Raw genomic sequence first — 24766 nt, 5'->3', positions numbered from 1 at the left:
TCTGTTGCTTTTTCCTGACTTACATGTTCTCTATACCTGGAATGTCATACTTCAGTCCTCAGGTATTTTCTCAGTCTTTCCCACCGCATTCTTGTCCAACACTTTGCTTTCACATTGGTTCCTTCTCCCATTAACTCCATGACTGTGTATCTAAATACTCACTTGACATTGCTACTTGTGTGCCTAATGAAAGGGAAAAAGTAGTATGCCTAATAGACCTAGAAATTAACATGATCAAACCAAAGTCCTATTTCCAACTCCACCCCAACATGATCATTGTCTATCTTCTTCATCCAGAAAAATATAACTAGATTTTTTTCTTCAGGTTTTTATGACAATAAAATCTAGAATTTTCCTTGACTCATGTCTTTTTCCTCCTACCTTACTTAAATCCAAACCTTCAGGAGTGGAACATAAAACTAAAGAAAGGTTTATTTCAATCAGAAAAACACAAATTCAAGCCATGAGACAACATTTTATACCCAATAAATTATCAAAAATTAAAATTCTTGAAAAATATTATGCTGACTATTTCATATTGTTGACATGTCAACTATTCCATGTTGACATATTCCAATATGAAGATGTTGTCAATTATAATTTATCATTATATATTAGTGATATTGCAGAGTAGCATGGACACTTGGGAAAGCAATTTGCATTATGGGAATGTGAGTAAATTTCAACAATTGTGTCTTCTGTATGCACTGAACTGGCCCTTCTTCTCTGGGATCTGAGAGGATTTCTCACACTCTGTACTAGAAAATATATACAAGTTTGTCATAGTTGTATTATTTGTAATAGCAAAACTGAAGGCAATATAAACTATCTTTGAGAAAACAAACCAATATAGTGCATCATATTCCTAAGTGAAGTGTAATATATGCATAAGATTGAATAAAGATAAGTGAAAATGGATAAACTAAAGCAAGAGACCAAAACATGGATGACTCTTAGAAACATTATATGGAGTCAAAAAATGAGTCTCAGAAAACTATAACAGTATGATATATATTTTACAAAACTTGCAAATAAGAAAAATTAAACTTTCTGTTGTTTAGGGATATATGCATGCATAATTAAATCATTTTTCTGTAAAATTTTGAGAAAATAATGGCCATGATATGGAAATGCTTGTTCCTGGCAAGAAATCAGAATAAGACCAGGGATGGATAAGAAATAAAGAAATATTCTGATGGTCTTTGTCAAGTTGTAGGCTTATTGGTGTTCTTGCTAATATAATGCTTCATAATCTGTATGTTTTAGAGTTATATATTTGTATATGTAAATATATTTTTAAAAAGCATACAATGAATATAGGAAATTCATATGGAAATTCAAATTGACACATCAAACAGTATCAGTATAACAATAGATATAGTGTGGCAATGGGTTGATTAATATTAATTTTCTTTTCATTTGAGGCTTTTCCAATGATCTCATCTCACCCCCAAAATATTTGATTTTTGTAACTATAAATTATTATTTTAAAATGAATGAAATGAGGTTGCTCTGATTGGTTCATGTAGGTGAAGAAAATATATTGCAAACATATTGGTAGCTTTCATGGCAAGGTTTCATATTCTATGCATATTTTAGCCCTTCTACCCACCAAGAGAAGTGTAACATACATGGCAATCTCCTGAAAGTTTATTTTTGAACTGTAAATACCTCAAAGAAGCAAATTTTTAGAGAAATATAATATATGTACACTATTTATTTTTAATATATGGAATTTGAAGATAAGATTTTATTATCAGATCTTGCCATTGATTTTTGAAAAGTCCTTACATTTCATATATGCATTTGTACAAATTTATGGTCACTGACATTTTCTAATATTAGTGGCTTTAACTCTGCATTTAGTGAGGAAGATTATTTAGAAAATAATTATATTTCTTGAATCCTTTAAATCAAATTTCTTTTTCTTTCCAAACGCTGGCCCAAATTACTATTATAATATTTATAAATCAATGTAAGTTAAAGATTTGTTAAATACCAGTTTTGAATTTATATATAGTTAAGTAGTGATTTTTTAAAAAAGTACCATGTATAGATAGAATAAAAATGTCTTCTAAAAAGTGATAACCATGCACTTAATTATATATTTTTTTATTTGATAAACTTAATCATTTTTCTATGAAGGTTCAATGTCTTCTAGATATATTAAGAGCATCAAATTTAAACATCTATGAAAGATTAGTTGTCTTTGATACAATCATTTTATGACGCAAATTTGCTTTGGATGTATGTTATGTCATAATAGCAAAAGGGTAATTTTTTTAAAAGCAGATCCTGATACAAATATGGGTCCTTTCCTTATACCCTTTAATGCTCTTGACCTTTTAAGTTAGATTTAATAAAAAAAAAATAATAAAATAAATGGTTAGTAAACTTACCTGATTCTATAGTTGTCTAATTTAAAGTAAATCTTCTAATTCATCATTCAAAAATGGTATAATTGAAAAATAAAAATAAATGTAACCAATGAGCTATGCTTTAACCCATTTATATTCAAAATCTCTTGGAAACCTAATTTTTTTATCTTGTTAATGTTATTGGTATTTCTGGACTTTTCCTCATCTGTATCATAGAAGTACTAGGAAGAATATCTGAAATAATGTTATAACAGTTGCATATAAATAGCCTGATATAACCAGAATATTCAGAAAATGTTAATTTGTAATACCCATATATTACATATATTAAAAATATTTAATACATATATTAAAAATCTTAAGTAATTCAAAAAGAGTTAATCTGGATGCCTAATCTAAAATTTTTATTCAAGATTTTGCATTGCTAAATGAAAATTTTAGTTATAACAAATTTAATTTATTATAACATTGAGTTGCTATCTGGGAGAGAAACAGGACTTTTGATATGCCATTTAGAGATGAAAAATGAATGTTTGTGAAGAATGAGATACTTGCATAAGAAATACCGTTAGTTAATGACATATCAGTGCTGTTTTACTGAAAACAGGCTAATGGACGTAAACCTTTTATAGATTTGTTATAAAAGATTAAATAAATATAATCCAATGAACACAGTTAAACTTGATGGTGGCATCTTTTTTGTTTTAATCCATGTTTTAATGGTTTAATTTAGTCTGTTTCTTTAATAAAAGCCACCTTAATTCTTTTTGGCAATGTGCCTAGTATAAACAACAAATGATTGTGTATACTCGTGAATCCTTGCCTTACTCAGATTTGAAAGAGTCTTTTATGTTAACAAAAAGTTCTAGAAACCCTGTCTGTCCTTGAGATCTCTCCAATCATTAATTTGAATGTTCCAAAGTAAAGAATGATATGTAAGGAGAAGAATCATTAACTGCCTACGGTGCATCAAAATTTTAATTGCCATTTAAAAAAATTACTTGTATGTCCTATGGCAATGCAATATATCTTAAGTAAATTAAAATTTGGGGGAGGAGAATACTAGCCACACATAACAACTCTTTCAAGCTCGTTCATAGAAAAACCCATTTCTATCCTCAATTTCTGTGTTTTATGTAATCTGTATTTTCTATACCACACAATTACTAAGATCATAGCTGGATTAACAGTAAGCAAAATACATGTCACTTGGATCTCATTAATATAATAGATAAATGAGGAAAATATGTTATTTCTTTTTATTTATTGAGTATACAGTTGTTAATATCACACATGTAATTACCACATTCACACACACACACACAAACACGTACTCTATTCCAGTAAGTCAGGCAGTAAAGTATCTGCATTTCATAGACATTGTATTATACAAGAGAGATAATCAGTATACAAGGACTGGTTCTAACTCTGAAGGTGGAAATCTTCAGAGACAATAAATTGGATTGGGTTGTATGGTTGCTGCTGCTACTGCTGCTAAGTCGCTTTAGTTGTGTCCGACTCTGTGCGACCCCATAGACGGCAGCCCATCAGGCTCCACCGTCCCTGGGATTCTCCAGGCAAGAACACTGGAGTGGGTTGGCATTTCCTTCTCCAGTGCATGAAGGTGAAAAGTGAAAGTGAAGTCGCTCAATCCTGTCCGACTCTTATGGACCCCATGGACTGCAGCCTACCAGGCTCCTCTGTCCATGGGATTTTCCAGGCAATACTACTGGAGTGGGGTGCCATTGCCTTCTCCTGGGTTGCACTACTCTCATTCAAATGTTTCTGGAGACAGGGACTTAGGAGTACAGTTAAATCAGTGTAGCGCACTGCCATAGAGTATACTCTATGGCCATTTGTTTTTATGGTCTAGCAAGTCATTTAGCCACTTTCTGATAATTTTTGTGGGAAAGTTGTTTTCTCCCTCAACAGTATACCTACAAGAAAGGAGACAGATCACTGTCTTGCACTGAGAGGAGCAGCAATTAAGATGAAGAGATATTAACATGAATATTAAAAGGTTATATGAGAAATTCAGGAAGCAAAGAAGAGAAGAAAAAGAAAAGAGAAAAGATTACTCATGTAAAAAGAGAACTATACTGACTGCTCAAGAACATTTATGGGGACACTGACAGCATTTTAGGAAGGAGGAAGTCTACCAATTACACAAGTAGGAATTCTAGCTATAGATTTTTGTTTATTCATTCTAATTACTATTCCTAGATTATGTCCTTTAGGCTTGTGAATTCTATGGTTATGTCAGGAACCCAGCAAATCTATAAAATAAACAATAAATAGTGACAAAGTATTCCATCTTTTGTAACTATCCCTCAGTATACTGAGAAAAAATGCTGGGTGAATCTTTGATATTCAATAACACTAAGGAGATAAATGAAGTTCAGAGAATTTAACAACAAGAATGAAGTGTATCTTGTGTCTATGTACAAAAGGATAAATTGATTATAGATAATCACACTAAGTAGTAAAAAAGTAAAGAGGTATCTCTTCTTATCATAGAGATAGGGAGAAAAATGTGACAGGAATTTCTCTAGCAAAATCTATTTAATCAAGCAGTCATGTTTTAAAAACTACTTAAAATTTGCTTAATCTTAACTGTACTCAGAAGCAGCCAGATGGAACACATGATTTATTTGGTTGTCATTTTGAAGATTCTTTGAAACATAAGCCATGTTCATTCTTGCTCAGTATAATAGCCGCATAGACTAGAAATGAACCTAGACTTCTCCATGCTTTTGAATTCGTTAAGATTGATCATTGACCTAAATACCAAGTCTATAATTTTGAAGCTTCAGAAAAATTGCAGAAGAATATCTTTCCATCTTTGGATAAGCAAATATTTGTCAGACTACTTAGAAAGGACTAAAACATATAAAGATTATTTAAATTGAACTTTGTCAAAATTTAAAATTTCAGCTAAAGAAAGTGAAAGAAAATGAAAAGGCAATCATAGGTTGAAAGAAAACATTTGTAATATATATATTTGTAAAAAATGGTATAAAGATTGTGTAAGTATACAAATTACAATTATAAAGACAAATGAAGCACCTAGTTAAAAAACATGAAACTTTTTATAAGATATATCAATAAATGATCAGTAAACACATAAGAAAAGATTCATTAGTTATAACAGATGAAAAATAAAAACACTGTTAAGACTGATCTCAAATGTTGTTGAAGATGTAGAACAATCAGAACTTCCATATGTTCATGGTGTAGTAAAAATAGGTCAATGACTTTGGAAAGCTGATTACGAGTGTTTAAAATGAAGTTAAAAATATATTAACCCAGTAACTCTACAATTTCCTTATTAGATATTTACCTAAGACAAATGAAAATGGATCCATTTAAAAACTTATGTATGAATGTTCATTGTATCTTTACACAGACAATGAACAATTCATAAAATGTTGCTCAACAATAAGATGAAACAAGCTGTTGGCAAAAACAATGTGGATGAATCTCAAAAACATCATGCTGAGTGAAAAAGATCAAAAAAGAAAGCAATACATATTGTAACATTTAATTTATATGAATATTTAGAAAGGGCAAAAGTAATTCTTGATGAAACAAATTAGTAGAGTAGTTGCTTGTGAAGATATACATTGCCTAGAAAGGAAAACTATAGAATTTTCTGGGGTTATGAAAATGTTTATATATTCATAAGAGTGTGGGTTAATGAGTATATTTTGTCGCATTTTACTTAATTTTACCACTGAAGATCTGTATATTGAGCTGTGGAGAATGTGTACCTCAATTTTATAGTCTGACCTTTAATAGCATTTATTAATTTAAACAATTCAAAATATTCAATGTTTTCTCCTTTAGTCGACATCAAGAACAAGATGTACACACACACACACATATATATATGCTATATATATGTACATTTTCAGTTTGCTTCTCGATATAGGGCTATTATCTGGACGATAAAAGAATTGTTTAGAAAAAGATTAATTTTGATATACACACAATTACTTACTGTATAATTTTTAACTTTAAAAAGTACTTTTTTCTTCACAATTGTTTTTTCATTATTATTTTAGTATGATAACAGATTGTAAATTTGAAAAGTTCAAATATGAAGTTTTATTTTATGGTTCTGATTCATTTGAAAGTCTAACTTATTGAGCATGAAATTAGTCAATGTTCCATTTTTATATTAATATTCATCTCTCCCAGTTTAAAATTCAAACTAAATCATTAAGTGATATACAGTGGGAAATATTCTTGAAACTCAGATGAGATATAAACAAACAGAATATGTTTTTTCTAATGTCACTAGATATTAAAAGTAAAATGTCTTAGAAATCAAGGGCTAGCATAAAAAGAAAAAATCCTCTTAACTCCATTACCATGAGATGACCATAGTTACCATTTTGTAATAAATCCTTCGGTTCACAAATACACAAAGACACACAGATACAACATGTACAAGCTATCTCATTACATTATTATATCTACTGTTTTGAAATCTATTTTTTACTCTAACTGGTAATATGTCATGAACATTTGTGTTTGCTAAGTCACTTCAGTCATGTCTGACTCTTTGTGACCCTATGGACTATAGCCCGCCAGTCTCCTCTGTCCTTGGGATTCTCCAGGCAAGAATATAGGAGCGAGTTGCCCTGTCCTCCTCCTGACCTAGGGATCAAATCCATGTCTCTTATGTCTCCTGCAAAGGCAGGTGAATTCTTTACCACTGGTGCCATCTGGAAGCTCCCCATACATAATTATTCTTATAAGACTTGTTTTCTAATTGCTACATTTACTCCTTTGCTTATTAATTAACCTCTATATTTAAACATTCATGATTTTGCTACTTTAAAGAAAACAGCAAAGAAAATCTGTATGTAACTTGAGAGACAGCCATTTATAAAGTTTAAGAGTAAATACTTTTGATAATTTGCTGTCTTTCAGGAATCATACACACACTTATATTCCCATTAGTCAGGCATGAAAATACCAGGATATCTTCACTGAGAGTGTTTGCAGTTTTTCAGGTCTTAGACAATTTTCTGTTTGAAAATTTTTAAATAGTTTCTTTCATTTATTTTTTGAAATCACTAGAAATATTTATTCTTATATTTTTTTTACTGTATATTAGCTTTTTAACATTTTTCTTTATGAACTCACTGTTCATATTTTGTATATTTCTATATATATTATAAATTTCATATTAATTTCTAAAAAATTTTTCTATTAAGCACATCAAAATGTTGTGTCTCATATTTATTTGTATATATATATATATATGTGTGAGTATGTATATATAATGTCAAATTTCTATTTCTTCTGTCAGACTTTATTTTTTTGGGCTCCAAAATCACTGCAGATGGTGACTGCAGCCATGAAATTAAAAGACGCTTACTCCTTGGAAGAAAAGTTATGACCAACCTAGATAGCATATTCAAAAGCAGAGACATTACTTTGCCGACTAAGGTCCGTCTAGTCAAGGCTATGGTTTTCCCAGTCATGTATGGATGTGAGAGTTGGACTGTGAAGAAGGCTGAGCACCGAAGAATTGATGCCTTTGAACTGTGGTGTTGGATAAGACTCTTGAGAGTCCCTTGGACTGCAAGGAGATCCAACCAGTCCATTCTGAAGGAGATCAGCCCTGGGATTTCTTTGGAAGGAATGATGCTGAAGTTGAAACTCCAGTACTTTGGCCACCTCATGCGAAGAGTTGACTCATTGGGAAAGACTCTGCTGCTGGGAGGGACTGGGGGCAGGAGGAGAAGGGGACGACAGAGGATGAGATGGCTGGATGGCATCACTGACTCGATGGACATGAATCTGAGTGAACTCTGGGAGTTGGTGATGGACAGGGAGGCCTGGCGTTCTGCAATTCATGGGGTTGCAAAGAGTTGGACACGACTGAGCGGCTGAACTGAACTGAACTGATAATTCTTTAAATATTTATTTCATTTGGAGTATATTTTGATCACAGAAAATGTTTTTATTCGTGGAACCATATCTTATCTATTTCTTTAAAATTTTTGTCATGTATTATAATGATAGGAAATATTTCTCATATTTAAATTAGTATCTTGTGTGATATAATCTTCTCCTATTTCTCTGAATTCATATAAAATTTGCTCCAAATATCTTCTACTCATATCAGCCAATACTACATTCTAATTATTACTTTTTATTGTGCATTCTAATTTTGCAGCTTAAACTTTTTTCTTATACTTAAATATTTACCTTGTAATTTCTATGTGATAGTTTGAGCAAGTACTGTATCGTTTTTCCAAATAACCGAAAATACTTTAGGAGTTTTTGATAATTCTGTATTTTGATTCCAAAGAATGAGAGCTTTAAAAAATTTAGTCATTTTAACATTGAATATAGTGTGGATCTTCATTTTCCACCTTTATGCCCTTCAACACTAGAATACAATTTTTTTTCATTTAGATTCTGTATGATACTCATTGAATTTATATCAACACATTACTACTTTTGTTATTATTTACATTATAATATGCTTTCAATTTTTCTCATTTAGTTTTAAGGACATACATAGGCTCACAGTGAAAGAATAGAAACATATCTTCCATGAAAATTTTAAAATAAGTTTACAAATAAATATCTGAAGTATAAATAATTTCTAAAGCTGTCATTAAAAAAACTGGAGATAGGTATCCTCATGTGATGGTCATGGTGTGTAGTAGTGGCCACAACATAAACTTTTTCTTCTTAAATTACATACTTATTCTTTCAATTACAAACAAATAATTCATTTAGAGAAATAAGCATTCTTAAAACTGAAATTAATAGTAAAATATGTGAATGAAATACTTTGATGCTATGACATGTTCTGTCATGTGACTGATTCTGAGCTTTCTCTTTGCCACTTTTCATGATTGAGGTTAGAATGAAATGTTCTTTTTCCAGAATTCTTTTCATCTAGGGATCATGATGTGAGCTTGTTGTCTGAATTAATCCTAATGCTTATATCTGAATTAATTATGAAAGGCAAAAAACAAAATATTTTATAATAGAATAATTAAATGATCATGCATATAATAAGACGAATAGCCACTAAACTCGATGCTTATAAAAATTCTAGTCACATGTGAATTTATGTATATATTATTGCAAGGAGATTAAATGTGAACATAATATATGTAGTATGGTCCTATATATATGAATATATCTGTCTCTATTTCATGAGATTGAGTGATTTTTTTTTTCTTTTTACCTCTTGCTATAACTTTCTTGGGCTTCCCTGGTGGCTCAGATGGTAAAGAATGCACCTGCAATGTGAGAGACCTGGGTTTGATCCCTGGGTTGGGAAGATTCCCCTGGAGGAGGGCATGGCCACCCACTTCAGTATTATTATTTTTTTAATTTGGTTTTTAAATACTTTAATTGAAGGATAATTGCTTTACAGAATTTTGTGGTTTTCTATCATACATCAATAAGAATCAGCCATGGGTACACCCACATCCCCTCCCTCCTAGACCTCCCACCCATCTCTCTCCCCATCTGACCTTTCAGCCTGTCACAGATCCCCTGTTTTAGTTCCCTAATCTTACAGCAAGTTTCCATTGATCACTACACAGAAAACTATAAGACACTGATAAAAGAAATCAAAGACTATGTAAACAGATGAATGCAATCCCTATTAAATAACCAATGATATTTTTCACAGAACTAGAACAAAAATGTTCACAATTCATATGGAAACACAAGACCCCTGATAGCCAAAACAGTCTTGGGAAGGAAGAATGGAGTTGGAGGAATCAAACTTTCTGACTTCAAACTAAATTACAAAGCTACAGTCATCAAAATAGTATGGCATAAAAACAGAAACATAGACCAATGGAACAAGATAGAGAACCCAGATATAAATCCACATACCTATGGGTACCTTACTTTTGATAAAGGAGACAAGATTATACAATGGGGCAAAGATAGCCTCTTCAGTAAGTGGTGCTGGGAAAACTAGACATCTACATGCAAAAGAATTATTAAATTAAAACAGTACCTAATGCCATACACAAAGATAAATTCAAAATGGATTAAAGGCCTAAATGTAAGACCAGAAACTATTAAACTCTTAGAGGAAAAAAAAGGCAGAATACTCGATGACATAAATCAAAGCAAGATCTTCTATGACCCATCTCCTAGAGTAATGGAAATAAAAACAAAAATAAATAAGTGGGACCTAGTTAAAGTTAAACACTTTTGCACAGCAAAGGAAACTACAAACAAGGTGAAAAGACAACCCTCAGAATGGGAGAAAATAATAGCAAAGGAAACAACTGACAAAGAATTAATTTCCAAAATATACAAACAGCTCATACAACTCAATACCAGAAAAGCAAAGAACCCACTCAAAAAGTAGACAAAAAACCTAAAGAGACATTTCTCAAAAGAAGACATACAGATGGCTAACAAGCACATGAAAAGATGCTCAATGTCACTCATTATTAGAGAAATGTAAATCAAAACTACAATGAGATACCACTCCAGTTTTCTTGCCTGGAGAACCCGCATAGACAGAGGAGCCTGGTGGGCCACAGTCCATGGGGTCACAAAGAGTCAGACATGACTGAGTGACTAAGCAACAGCACATAACTTTCTTATTGAGAAAATACAGTATTAAAATAAAAAGTAAACAAAGCTTACAATTGTTCTTTTCACATCTAGACCAAATTTGTTTTAAGCTAAAGATATAAAGGAATTTTCCAATGGTACATTGCTATTTAAGTATTAAATTCATCCAGCAATATCAATTTTTCTTAAAAAAAAATAAAACAATGAGATAAAAACAACAGAATCATCAATAATTGGAGTTTAGAAAATAGTTTTAAAAAATGAAATTGTGATTACAAAACTGAATATATCTTTTATACAAGCAAGAATGATAGACCTACAGATCATCTTTTCTGTGTTCTTACAAAGGAAGTATAGAAAGCTGTTTATCAAAAGTCTTTGGAGTACATGGAAAGTAACAATATATAAGTATCAATTTCTGTAAGAAAGCAGCAGGCATTCCATAAGGACATGTATTAAGTGAGGATGTGAGGAAAGAAAAAGCAAGAAAACAGTGAGTCAAAGAACAGACACAAAAATGAATCAAACTGCCAGGAGCAGATTAGGCTTCTAAGCAAACAGCAGACTGTGTACAAACACAGTCTGGAAGGAGCTGTGGGATACATACTGATTTCCCCCAGTTCTCTAATATTAGCGACAGTATTTCTTTAAGCATAAAGACCAACAGATATATTATATACCGACAATAACCAAAATGCTATAGAGAATGTACTAGAATTGAGTTCATAAACTCATACGAAGAATGAACTTATAATTTATCTTTCTGTTTATATCTTTATATGTTCTACTGCTACTGCTGCTAAGTCACTTCAGTCGTGTCCAACTCTGTGCGACCCCAGAGACGACAGCCCACCAGGCTCCAGCGTCCCTGGGATTCTCCAGGCAAGAACACTGGAGTGGGTTGCCATTTCTTTCTCCATATGTTCTATTATTCAGTTGTTTTTTTATTGTTTTTAATTTATCTCATTCATTAAATTTTACCTAATATTGCTAAGAAAAAATAGGCTTTAGTTAATAAAAAAACCATATATATATATATATACTACATACTTATATATAATTTGTTTTATAATTATTTATTTATTTATAAGCTTAATCTCAGAACTCAGACAAATCTGCAATGCAGTGATGATCCTGCCTCTGGTTACTTTTAACAGTGTTAACCTTGGGCAAGTAATATAAGTCCAATTTCCAAATTGTAAAATGATGATAGGAGTGTTTTCACATTATTTAAGCAGGGGAGAAATTAAATGTAACAATTATAAAATATAGTGTCAGGTACAGGGAAATCACTTAAAAAATGCTTAAGATTTGTTTTATTGAACCTTCATTACACTGTATTCCTCATAAAAACTCTGTAAATTTAATGTCATTATTCCCAATTTACAGATTAGGAAAGAAGGAGAACAATAATTTTATTTTCCCCATCTTACCATCATTTAACTTCCCAGAGGTGACAGTTGCTTAAAAAAAGGATGGGGATAAAATAAAAATGTTTCTTTCTCATTTTTGAGTGTATCCAGAGAGGATAGATACTTGTACAAAGAGTATTCTCAGTGGAGTCATTAAAACTATTAGATGACATTTTGAGATTTTATTTTTTCCATATTTATACAATGATAGTAGCATACATTACTAATGTAAAGGAAATACACAAAACCTTTGTGCTTCTAGTTTTATTTACATTAATTTAGCTGACTTGATAGTCTAAGAAGTATCTTCCATTTTCTTTCATGGCCTCACTAAGTGAAAGCAAACACCCACACACTGCCACTAGTGCAGGCAGGCACACACACACTATCTTGACTGCATCATTAATAAAAGATATGGAACTTTTAATGACATTGGCAATGACAATGAAATAGCACTGTTGATGTGTATGCCATACTGTATATCTTTGAAATAAATAGATATTATGAATTTAACAGTGTAAAAGGAAATAAGAAATTAAGTTAGAAATCTTCAGTAAATAAATGTAGAGCAAAAAAAAGAAAAGAAAGAAAGAAAAATAGAATTTAATCTGTAATCAATCTAGTGATATTTTCTTTGTACAAATGTGTTTGGAAACACTCCAGACATTTTAAACTGTCATTCTGACTGAAACAGTTGAAATGTGTACTAAAAAGATTATATATCTATGAAACAGTTTCATATACATTATCTCATGAGCTATTTAGAAGAATATAGAGAGATGGACAGATTTTCATTATTATTACCTCCTTCCATTTTAAACAAGAATAGCTGCTGTGGATTGCTCAAACAGCCAGTGAACAACAAAGCTAGCACTAATATGTAAACCTTATCTCCTGGTCCAATATCTTCCCTATATATGATGTGTTCTTTTAGTAAAAGTGAAGATAATATGTTATGACCAACCTAGATAGCATATTGAAAAGCAGAGACATTCCTTTGCCAACAAAGGTCCGTCTAGTCAAGGCTATGGTTTTTCCAGTGGTCATGTATGGATGTGAGAGTTGGACTGTGAAGAAAGCTGAGCACCAAAGAATTGATGCTTTTGAACTGTGGTGTTGGAGAAGGCTCTTGAGAGTCCCTTGGACTGCAAGGAGATCCAACCAGTCCATTCTAATGGAGATCAGCCTTGGGTATTCTTTGGAAGGAATGATGCTAAAGCTGAAACTCCAGTACTTTGGCCACCTCATGTGAAAAGTTGACTCATTGGAAAAGACTCTGATGCTGGGTGGGATTGGGGGCAGGAGGAGAAGGGGACGACAGAGGATGAGATGGCTGGATGGTATCGCCGACTTGATAGACGTGAGTTTGAGTGAACTCCAAGAGTTGGTGATGGACAGGGAGGCCTGGCATGCTGTGATTCATGGTGTCGCAAAGAATTGGACACAATTGAGCGACTGAACTGAACTGAACTCAACTGAATTTTTATTTAAGATGTGAAAAATCAGTGCAAAAAATATGGAAGACCAATGAATGTATAAAAACTTAATGTTGATAATCTTATTCCTGTACATCAGAAAGGCAAACACACAGTATCAGTTATTAGAAAAAGTAACAGAATCATAGAATCATAACTCAAGCATAGTCAAGTATGTAAGGGTTTCTAATTCTTATAAATTATCTGCTTAGAATATTTTGAATACAATAAAGACAGTACACTACAGTTAAGGAAAATATGCACACATTGGTAAAAATCTAGGACTACATGAAACATGTAATATCTTACATTTTAAATTTCTTCGTTTGAATTAGAATTGGTTTATGTTTAAAAAGAGTTCTTGACAAATAGCATAAATTATGCCTAGATATACTAAAATGAAATACTGAAGAAACACTTATAAATAGGGTACCAGTTAGTTTTCATATCTGTTTTATTAACTAACTTAAAAATAAATAATTCAGTTTGTGTGGACAGAATCATGAATGTTCCAGTTGGTGATATAAGAGGGTCTACTTTTCAGATATTTAAAGTTTATAAACTATACACATTATTTAAAATTAATGTATTCTGTTATAAACATTGATTTTGAATATTTTGCATATTATTGCATGTTAAAATTGGTCACATACCACTGAACGATGCATTACATGCTTTCACTTTACTAAAAGTCATGCCCATAAAGAATGAAACCATGAGGCAAGAATCTTAAAAATCAAAGTATCTTTAACCACTCTGAAGGGGTACAGTTCAATTTAAATTCACTTTTTGGAGAGATAATTTATTAATGTTATGAAGTCAGACTATGGAGCTAATTGATATATTTCCAAATGAGTAATAATTGAATTTCACCACAAATGTTAAGCATCTTTTGTAAAATAAACTTCTTTTACCCATTAAATATTTCCGTCCATTTTTCCATTCAAAATACACTAACCTTGTCCTAAAGTTTGTAGGATGAGGATGTCCATCATATAAGGATAAGTAGTCATATTCTTCTTCCAGAGCAAATGACTGAAAAACAATTTGTATTCTATTTCGTTCTTCTGCTATTATTACCCACGTACAGTTTGCACCATTTGGATATCCATACGGAAAACCAGGGCTTTCTATAGTGCCATTCAGTCCTTTTAAAGTTCCACCACATGTATAAATAAATCCTGTAATAAAAGACAAATAAATAGACATTAATATTATTAATAGAAACAAGAACAATCTAGAAGCATATTATTTTGGAAAAAAAGCCTTTTTTTCTAAGACCCATGCTACAATAATTTTGTAAATAACAATTTAAGAATTAGGTAAATTATCTATTTTTTAAATAGTAAACCACAAATAGCAAAATACTAGAAGACATGTTATTTATCGTACAACTTGTGCCTAGTTACAAACCAGCTGATGAAATAAAATCCTCCATACTACTGATTCATTATCCATTACATGATCCAACATGCAAGCACAATCCTAGAAGTAGTTCCAATCAAATTGTGGACACTCATACACAACCATTTAAATTTAATGATGTTAGTATGCATTTTGGGTCTTGAAATATTAACTGCAGCTTGTCTTAGTAAATCGTGCTAACATTTTTTTGTATGCAAATCTCCAGCATGTAAACAATGCACCTTAGAAAAATCTGTCCCACTCTGATTCTAGCAGAGGGATAAATGGCTCAGACCTAAAAAAAAAAAAAAAAAAAAAAAGAACAATAACAACAACAACAAAAACTATATAATTGATCTTTTGACTAGAGCAGAATCCTAAACTAACCATATCGGAATGACACGGAAGGTTGGTGAGAAAAACTGAATCCTGAACAACTTACTGCTGCCGTCTTAAGAACTTCCTTACTATTTCTATGGGAAGTTTAAATTAGCGAGAGCATAACTGTTGCAAATACCTAGAAAATATAGCATGCTTCTTAAAGAATTTTTTATGAATATAAGATATTCTGTAGTCATATTGGGTAATGAAAAGATCAAAGATTTATCAGAAAATATGGTCCCCAGCATTTGTCTAGACTAGTCTGTGAAGAGTTGCTCAGTCGTGTCTGACTGAGACCCCATGGTCTGTAGCCTGCCAGGCTCCTCTGTCCATAGGGATTCTCCAGGCAAGAATACTGGAGTGGGTTGCCATGGCCTCCTCCAGGGGATATTCCCAACCCAGGGATCAAACCCAGGCCTCCCACATTGCAGTGGATTCTTTACCTTCTGGAATCCTAATACTGGAGTGGGTAGCCTATCCCTTCTCAAGGGAATCATTGCAGGCAGATTCTTTATGAGCTGAGTTAACAAGGAAGCCCCTAGACTAGTCTACATGAAGTTAAAGCTTGGATCTAGAGCCAGGCAGCCATGGTTTTGATACCAGAAAATCTTATCAAAAGTCCAGTTTCTTGTTTAACTTGTCCAAAAGAATTTGGACAAGGAACACAAAACACCAGGGAAAAAATAAACACAAACAAGCACACAAACACCCCACTTGGTGGCTGAGGAGTAAAGAAAACAAATAAGTGGTTTATTAAGGTTAAAGCAAAAGTTACACACTACAAGAGGAAGAGTACAGGCATCCTTGCCACAGAGGAGTACACTACAGGATTCTTGATTCCCCTTTTTTATCTTAATTTTAGCCCTTTGAGTGGATGGAGGGTCTTTTTGATTAGGGGTGGAATACTCGTTGAGGGGATTGTTGAGATGTTGCCTGGATTGCACAAGGTTGCATTGGCTTCTGGTCTTGTACATTTATCTCCTGTAACCACTATACATGTAATCTAAGAGTCATTTTCCCTTAAATCTTCCCCTCCAAGTGCCACATGTGGAAGGTCCTATAGGATCATCAGCTACATTTTTATCTGCAAGTGCTCCTCCATTTTTATGGTCAGAGTTTCTTGTTCAGATGCTAAGAAGTTTCTATTTTAGATGCCATTCCTCCATGTGTTATGGCTTCATTAAGTGCAAAACAAAGAGGTATATTTTCCTCCTTCCTAATGCCTTTACATAAGGAGACTGTCCTTGGTCCTGGTCCTGGTCCTGTCTTTCCTGCCTCAGTTTCAGAAATTCTGATGAGAATTTCTCATCATTTCTCATCAGAATTCCCAGATTTCATTTCCACATCTGTGCATCCTACGTGAAGTTTAGGTACCATGAAGCTGTGAGAGATGTCCAGCTAATTTGGGGTGAGAGAATGCCATACTACACAAGTATCTGTATTTGGAACTGGATGTAGAGATGCAGGACATTAGGGATGCCTCTCTCTCAGAAGGAATGAGTACATATAATAAAGGTACAACTATTTTTTAAAAGTATAAGGAACCATTCATCAAAGATGGGAAGCCAGAGTTGTATATAATGGCACATGGAGGCTAATTTGTGTTGTTGTCCATTCATTCTATATGACCACCTTGCTTTTGCCAGGGGAGTCACTTCTCCACTAAATAGCTGTATGCTTTGGAGTAGCTGACTCAATTGACTAGTGGTGAAGTGAATGGCTCAGGACTGGATTAATCAATATAACCCTATCCTCCTAGCCACTTTGACTTCAGTAATATACTCTGATTATCTTTATATACAACAAAGTTGAGAGCATGGGTTATTCTGTATGTGATATGTGGCATAGGTCTTGTGATTCTTTTGCTTTTTCTAAAATTTGCCAAGAAGTCAGATGAGGCAAAAATGTTCAAAAAAATCAGTATTTGTTTGTATACTTATATTTTTACTCATTTGCCAGAGTCATGTAGAGCATTTTATGATTTTCAAAAACAAAAATAAACAAGAAAAGTCCCTTTTAAAATCGCTTCTTGCAGAGCAATTACTTTGAAGCCTTAGGTTAATTAGCTATCACCCATTTCTATTAGTTTTCTGCTTGAACAGCTTCCAATTTGAACTTCATAACTAAATGCAGGCATGAATCTCTTCAGCTGCAATCTGATCTACGGGCTGTTTTATATAGTCTCAAGCCCCATATTCCTGATGGTTTTAGAAAAAGGACATATGTCCTAAAATAACATGCTCAGCTTTGTCCACTACTTCTTCAAGGGCCTGCTGATTCATGCATTTCAATTGCTTTACTTTTTTTTTTTTTTCTCTAAGCAAATTAGGAGTTACACTTATTTTTAATTTTCTTATCTGTGTTCATTTTATTTTCATTTTTAATATATGTTTGATTAAACATCACAGTATTAATCATAAAGTACATTTTTCTAACAGAAGGTTGATAATTTCCCCACACAGAAGGTTAGAAGTAAATAGTTTTTCAAAGCAAAACAAGTTAGTCAATGTTATTAGCTAATCTTTTCAGGTCATTTCTTGGCTCATGTAGATACGTGTGTATTTCTATGTGTTAGATATATTTTTTTATAAAAAGTCATACTAAAGCATATCTTTCCTGGGTTTTTTAACTTTGTAAAATATCACTGATATTTTTCTGGATCCACATGTATATGTCTAATACATTCCTTTTTTAATGACTACATAGTTAAATGGCATATGGTATGTCTGTACTATAATTTGTTTAATACATGTTCTTTTGATGGCTTCATTCTTTGTTGTTTAATGTGTATAAAAAACAACTTTGAACATATATCCTTGTGTGGTTATGTGATATATCCTGCAGATAAAATTCCAGAAATGAGAGTACTAAATTTTAAACTTAGAGGATAGCCAAACTATCTTCAAGAAGGTAAAAATTTTGCTGCTATCACAAGATTATTAAGTTTTTCCTACTTCCAACCCTGATTTCCGTGATACTAGATTTTTTTTCACATGGCAAATTTTGCAAGGCAAAAGCGTATTTTCTATTTTATTTTTGCATTTTTCTGAGTAGTACTGGAATCAAATATCTTATGTTTTTAATTCATTTATTATTCATCTTTTGTAAATTGCCTTGTTGTATCCTTCACATATGTTTCAATGGCTACTTTACCTTTTCTTACTTCTCTTTTAGGATACAGTTGCTTAGGTTTCTGATTATTTATCAGTAATCCATATTGCCATTCATATACTTTTACATTCCTAAATTAAACAACTTTGCTTATTCATTGCTCTCATAAAGTCATAAGTCCTTGCTGCTCTTTATAGTACACATGAAGCCCCATCCCTTTGATGAGCTCTCTCCAATATCTGTTCATCTATTCATCATTTATGTAGTGCTTTCAGCATTAAATTATTAAAAGAACATGTCTTTGCCTATTTCCATGACAAACTACAAAATGAGATTAGCAAGGGAATATAGATTATTTTATTTAGTATAGAATAAGTGCTACGATCAGGGTAAGCACACTTTGCTATGAGAACATGTGAAAGCAAAACTTAGTCTAAATAGTTCAGGACGTGTTTATGGCAATCTGGTCTTTGAAACTGGTATTGAAAAATTCCATAAATTCAGTCTTTGACAGTTTCTGAATATCTTCTGTTTTTCACATCTTAGCATTTAATATCCATTTAGTCAATTTATACTTGAAAAACAACTAAAATTCCCATTATTTGGGTCATATTATCAACAAGAATTTAGTTAACAACATAGATTTTTAGATATTTTCTTTTTTACTTCCATGTCCATATTTTACCTTTCCTTCCTACTACAGAATAATGCAGTGCCTATTTGTAGAGTATTTTGTGATATTTTATCATTTCTTCTCTTTTCTTTTGTGCTAAGTTCCATGCTAAAACAACATTCATACTTGTGCTTATTTTTTTTTTCACATTTGTTCTTATCTGCTGCAATTGGGCTTTTGTGCCCAATTATATTGATCAGATTTCTCCCCCTGCAGCTCCCACTATCAAGCTCACACTTTTTTGACACATAACATCTGTGGGATAAAATCTTGTAATGAATTCAATAGTAGCAATTACCCTTTTTATTGTGGTGTGTGTGTGTGTTCACTTGCTAAGTTGTGTCTGACTCTTTACAATGCCATGCCCTCCAGGCTCCTGTGTCTAAGGAATTTTCCAGGCAAGAATCCGGGAATGGTGTATCATTTCCTTCTCCAGGAAGCTTCCTGACCCAGAGATTGAACCTGTGTCTCCTACATTGGCAGGCAGATTCTTTACCACTGTAAGTAGGTAAGTAAAGTCGCTCAGTCGTGTCCGACTCTTTGCGACCCCATCGACTGTAGCCTACCAGGCTCCTCCCTCCATGGGTTTCTCCAGGCAAGAGTGCTGGAGTGGGTTGCCATTTCCTTCACCACTGAGCCACCTGGAAAGCTTTTACTGTGGTAAGCAACGTGTAATATGAAGTATATCCTCTTATCAGTTTTGGAGTGTATATTTTAGACAGAATTCTCTAGAACTTTTTATCTTACTTGAATGAAATGCTATATCCATTGAAAAATAACTCCTAATTTTCCTGTTCCCCTAACCCCTGAAATCCTACTTGCTGCTACTCCGAATTTGACTACTTTAGAAAATATCATATAAGTGGAATCATATCTTAATACTATTTGGTCTTCTATAATTCGCTTGCATCACAGAGTAATATCCTCAAGGTTCAATCATGGTATAGCTTATGACATAATTTTCTTGTTTTTAAAAGTTGACTTATATTATATATATATATATATATCTCATTTTCTTCATTCATTCATCCTTCAGTGTATGTATAGATTGTTCCTACTTAGATATCATGCATAGTGTTGTAATGAACTTGAGAATGCAAGTATCTCTTTGGTATCCTGATTTCAATTTTTTGAATAAATGGCCATGTGATTTTTGAGTCACATGGTAGTTTTATTCAAGGGTGAAGAACTTCTATACTGTATTCTATTGTGGCTACCCTACTTTGCATTCTCACATCAGTGCCCAAGTTCTCCAATTTCTCCATATATGAAGAGATATAGATATTGGTAATGGCCAACCTACAGCTATGAATAGACCTTGTGGTTTGAATTTGCAGTTTTCTGATGATGAGTGGTATTCGGCATACAGCCGTAGGCTATTAGTTTGTCTTTTTTACAGAAATGTCTATCCAAGTCCTTTGCCCATTTTTAAATTATTGTTTTTTAGATATTAAACTGCATAAGTTATTTGTCTTGACTAGACGGACCTTAGTCGGCAAAGTAATGTCTCTGTTTTTGAATATACTATCTAGGTTGGTCATAACTTTTCTTCCAAGGAGTAAGCGTCATTTAATTTCATGTCTGCAATCACAATCTGCAGTGATTTTGGAGCCCAAAAAAATAAAGTCTGACACTGTTTCCACTGTTTCCCCATCTATTTCCCATGAAGTGATGGGACCAGATGCCATGGTCTTCGTTTTCTGAATGTTGAGCTTTAAGCCAACTTTTTCACTCTCCTCTTTCACTTTCATCAAGAGGCTTTTGAGTTCCTCTTCACTTTCTGCCATAAGGCTGGTGTCATCTGCATATCTGAGGTTATTGATATTTCTCCCGGCAATCTTGATTCCAGCTTGTGTTTCTTCCAGTCCAGCATTTCTCATGATGTACTCTGCATAGAAGTTAAATAAGCAGGGTGACAATATACAGCCTTGACGTACTCCTTTTCGTATTTGGAATCAGTCTGTTGTTCCATGTCCAGTTGTAACTGTTGCTTCCTGACCTGCATACAGGTTTCTCAAGAGGCAGATCAGGTGGTCAGGTATTCCCATCTCTTTCAGAATTGTCCACAGTTTATTGTGATCCACACACTCAAAGGCTTTGGCATAGTCAATAAAGCAGAAATAGATGTTTTTCTGGTCAAGGCTATGGTTTTTCCTGTGGTCATGTATGGATGTGAGAGCTGGACTGTGAAGAAGGCTGAGCGCCAAAGAATTGATGTTTTTGAACTGTCATGTTGAAGAAGATTCTTGAGAGTCCCTGGACTGCAAGGAGATCCAACCAGTCCATTCTGAAGGAGATCAGCCCTGGGATTTCTTTGGAAGGAATGATGCTAAAGCTGAAACTCCAGTACTTTGGCCACCTCATGCAAAGAGCTGACTCATTGGAAAATACTCTGATGCTGGGAGGGATTGGGGGCAGGAGGAGAAGGGGACGACAGAGGATGAGATGGCAGGATGGCATCAGTGACTCGATGGACATGAGTCTGAGTGAACTCCAGGAGTTTGTTATGGACAGAGAGGCCTGGCGTTCTGCAATTCATGGGGTCGCAAAGAGTCGGACACGACTGAACGACTGAACTGACTGACTGAAGCGCTTTGTAAATTTTGGATATCAGATATATGGTTTGCAAATATTTCCTTCTATTCCATAGGTTGCCTTTTAACTCTGTTTTCTTGTTTTATAGAAGCTTTTACTGTGGTATATCCCACTTGTCTATTTTTATTTTCATTGCTTGTACTTTTGATGTCATATCCAACAAATTATTGTTGGAACCAATGTCAAGAAGTTTTACCCCTAAGTTTTCTTCTGGAGGTCTACAGTCTGGGTCTTATGTTTAAATATTTAATCTATTTTGAGTCAATCTTTATGTATAGTACAAATTAAAGATCAAATTTAAATCTCTTACATGTATCTTGTTTTTCCAACACCATTTGTTGAAGAAACTTCCTTTCCTCATTGTGTATTCTTGACACACTTTTTGAAGATCAGTTGACTATGTATTTGTTGGTTTACATCTGGGTCCTCTATCTGGTCCATTGGTTGATGTTTCTATATTTATACTAGTACCATAGTGTTTTGATTGCTAGAGTTATCTAATATATTTTATTTTATTTTTTTATATATGAGTATATGCTTTTATTTATTATTTTTTAATTTTTTTTTTTTTTACTTTACAATGCTGTATTGGTTTTGCCATACATTGACATGAATCCACTGCAGGTATACATGAGTTCCCAACCTTGAACCCCCCTCCCACCACCCTCCACATATCATCTCTCTGGGCCATCCCAGTGCACAAGCCCCAAGCATCCTGTATCCTGTATCAGAACATGTGAGCCTACAGCTTCACTTTTTAAATTTACAATTGTTTTAGCTATTTGGATCCTTTGTAGTTCCATATGAATTTTTATATTATTTTCTGTTTCTATTTAAAAATATTATTGGAGTTTTGATATGGTTTGCATTGAATCTGTATATCACTTTGGGCAATCTGAAAATTTTAACAATATTGTCTTCAAATTTATGAACATGGTATATCTTTCAATATTTGCATGTGTTTTTTAAAACTTTTTTCTTTCTGCAGTGTTTTCAGAAAACATGTCTTTGCTTCCGTGGTTAAGTTTATTCCTAGGTATTTTATTCTTTTTTGATGTTATTATCAGTGGTTTGATGTTTATTTTCCTGTTTTAGATTGTTCAATGTTAGTACTTAGAAATATAAATGACTCTTAAATGTTGATTTAGTATCCCATAACTTTGCTAGATTTATTAATTTTAACAGTTTTTCAAAGCAGTCCCTAGGAGAAATAGGGATTTTGTTTTTACTGAAATTGACAAACTATACTAAAATCATACTAAAACATAAAGAACTTAGAATACCCAAAACAATCTTGAAAGAGAAAAACAAAGTTGGATGACTCATACTTATTAATTTAAAAGATATTGCAAAGCTAAGCTACAGCAATCAACATAGTGTAAAGCTGGCATAAGGATGGACATAAGCAACTTAATAGACTTGGGAGTTCAAAAATAAACTCTTAAATGTATAGGTAGTTAATTTGGGGGGAATCAGAAGGAATTTGAATAGCTTAACTTTTAAAATAAGCTTTCAATTTTAAGATACTTTAAATTAACATGCAGTTTAAGGAATGACTTTTGTCTATATTCTAATTAGATAATTAGTTTTTTATTATTACTATTATTTTTCTTCAATTTTATTGAGATGTAATTGACATACAGAACTGTATAAGGTATATAGCATAGTAATTTGACTTAAATACATCATGAAATGATTATCACAATAATTTAGTAGTAGCAACATCTATATATCTCAGATAACTACAAAAATGAAGAACCAGAAAAAATTTTCCTTGTTATGAGAACCCTTAGGATTAATTCTTTCAATAACTTTCATATTAAACAGACCCAGCAGTGTTAATTATATTTATCATGTTGTACATTACATCCCCAGTGATTATCTTATAACTGGAAGTTTGTACGTTTTGACTGCTTTCATCCAAATTTCCCTCCCTCCATGGCCCTACCACTGGTAACCACAAAGCTCATCTGTTTTTTCCATGAGTTTCATCTGAAGTATAACTGACCTATAACATTATTACTTCCCGTTTTATACAACATAGTAATTTGAAGTTCTATACATTTCAAAATGATCACCACAATACCAGGCTCCTCTGTCCATGGGATTCTCCAGGCAAAAATACCAGAGTGGGTTGCCATTTCCTTCTCCAGGGCAACTTCCCAACCTAGGAATGAACCCAGGTCTCCTGCATTGCAGGCAGATGCTTTACGGACTGAACTACATGGGAAGCATAGTTATAATAAGTCTCACCATACATATTACATAGTTATTGACTGTATTCCCTACATTGTACATTTCTTGTCTATGAATAATTTATTTTGTAACTGAAAGTTTGTACCCCTTAATCTTCAGTTCAGTTGAGTTCAGTCGCTCAGTCGTGTCCGACTCTTTGCGACCACATGACCCCTTAATCTTCCTCACCTATTTATTTTCTCCCTCCAACCTGCTTTCCCTCTAGCAACTACCTGTTTGTTCTCTGATTTGTAACTCTGCTTAGGTTTATTATATTTGTTTGTTTTGCTTTTTATTTTTTTTATTTTTTATTTTATATTAGAGTACAGCTGATCAATAATGTGTTAGTGTCCAGTGTAAGGCAAAGGGACTGAGTTATACATATATATGTATCTATTGTATCAAATTCTTTTTCCATTTAGGTTATTACAAAATATTGAGTATAGTTCTCTGTGTTATAGAGTAGGCCCTTGTTGATTATCTATTTTATTTTATTTTTTTCTTTTTAAATTATTTTAT

At 32.9% G+C, this 24766-nt stretch overlaps 1 protein-coding gene across 3 annotated transcripts in view; it reads right to left on the bottom strand.

Moving 5' to 3' along the window:
* Positions 1–24766, bottom strand: part of CSMD3 (CUB and Sushi multiple domains 3) — a 1381373-nt gene that overhangs the window by 1191833 nt on the left and 164774 nt on the right. For all 3 annotated transcript variants that reach the window (XM_068983804.1, XM_068983805.1, XM_068983806.1), the window contains exon 2: positions 14807–15029. In XM_068983804.1, the coding sequence (XP_068839905.1) occupies positions 14807–15029 (223 nt within the window). The remainder of the gene's footprint in view (positions 1–14806; positions 15030–24766) is intronic.

The sequence above is a fragment of the Capricornis sumatraensis genome, chromosome 11 (assembly GCF_032405125.1).
Source record: "Capricornis sumatraensis isolate serow.1 chromosome 11, serow.2, whole genome shotgun sequence".
Classification (NCBI taxonomy): domain Eukaryota; kingdom Metazoa; phylum Chordata; class Mammalia; order Artiodactyla; family Bovidae; genus Capricornis; species Capricornis sumatraensis.
This window is presented reverse-complemented; position numbering and strand designations above follow the sequence as displayed.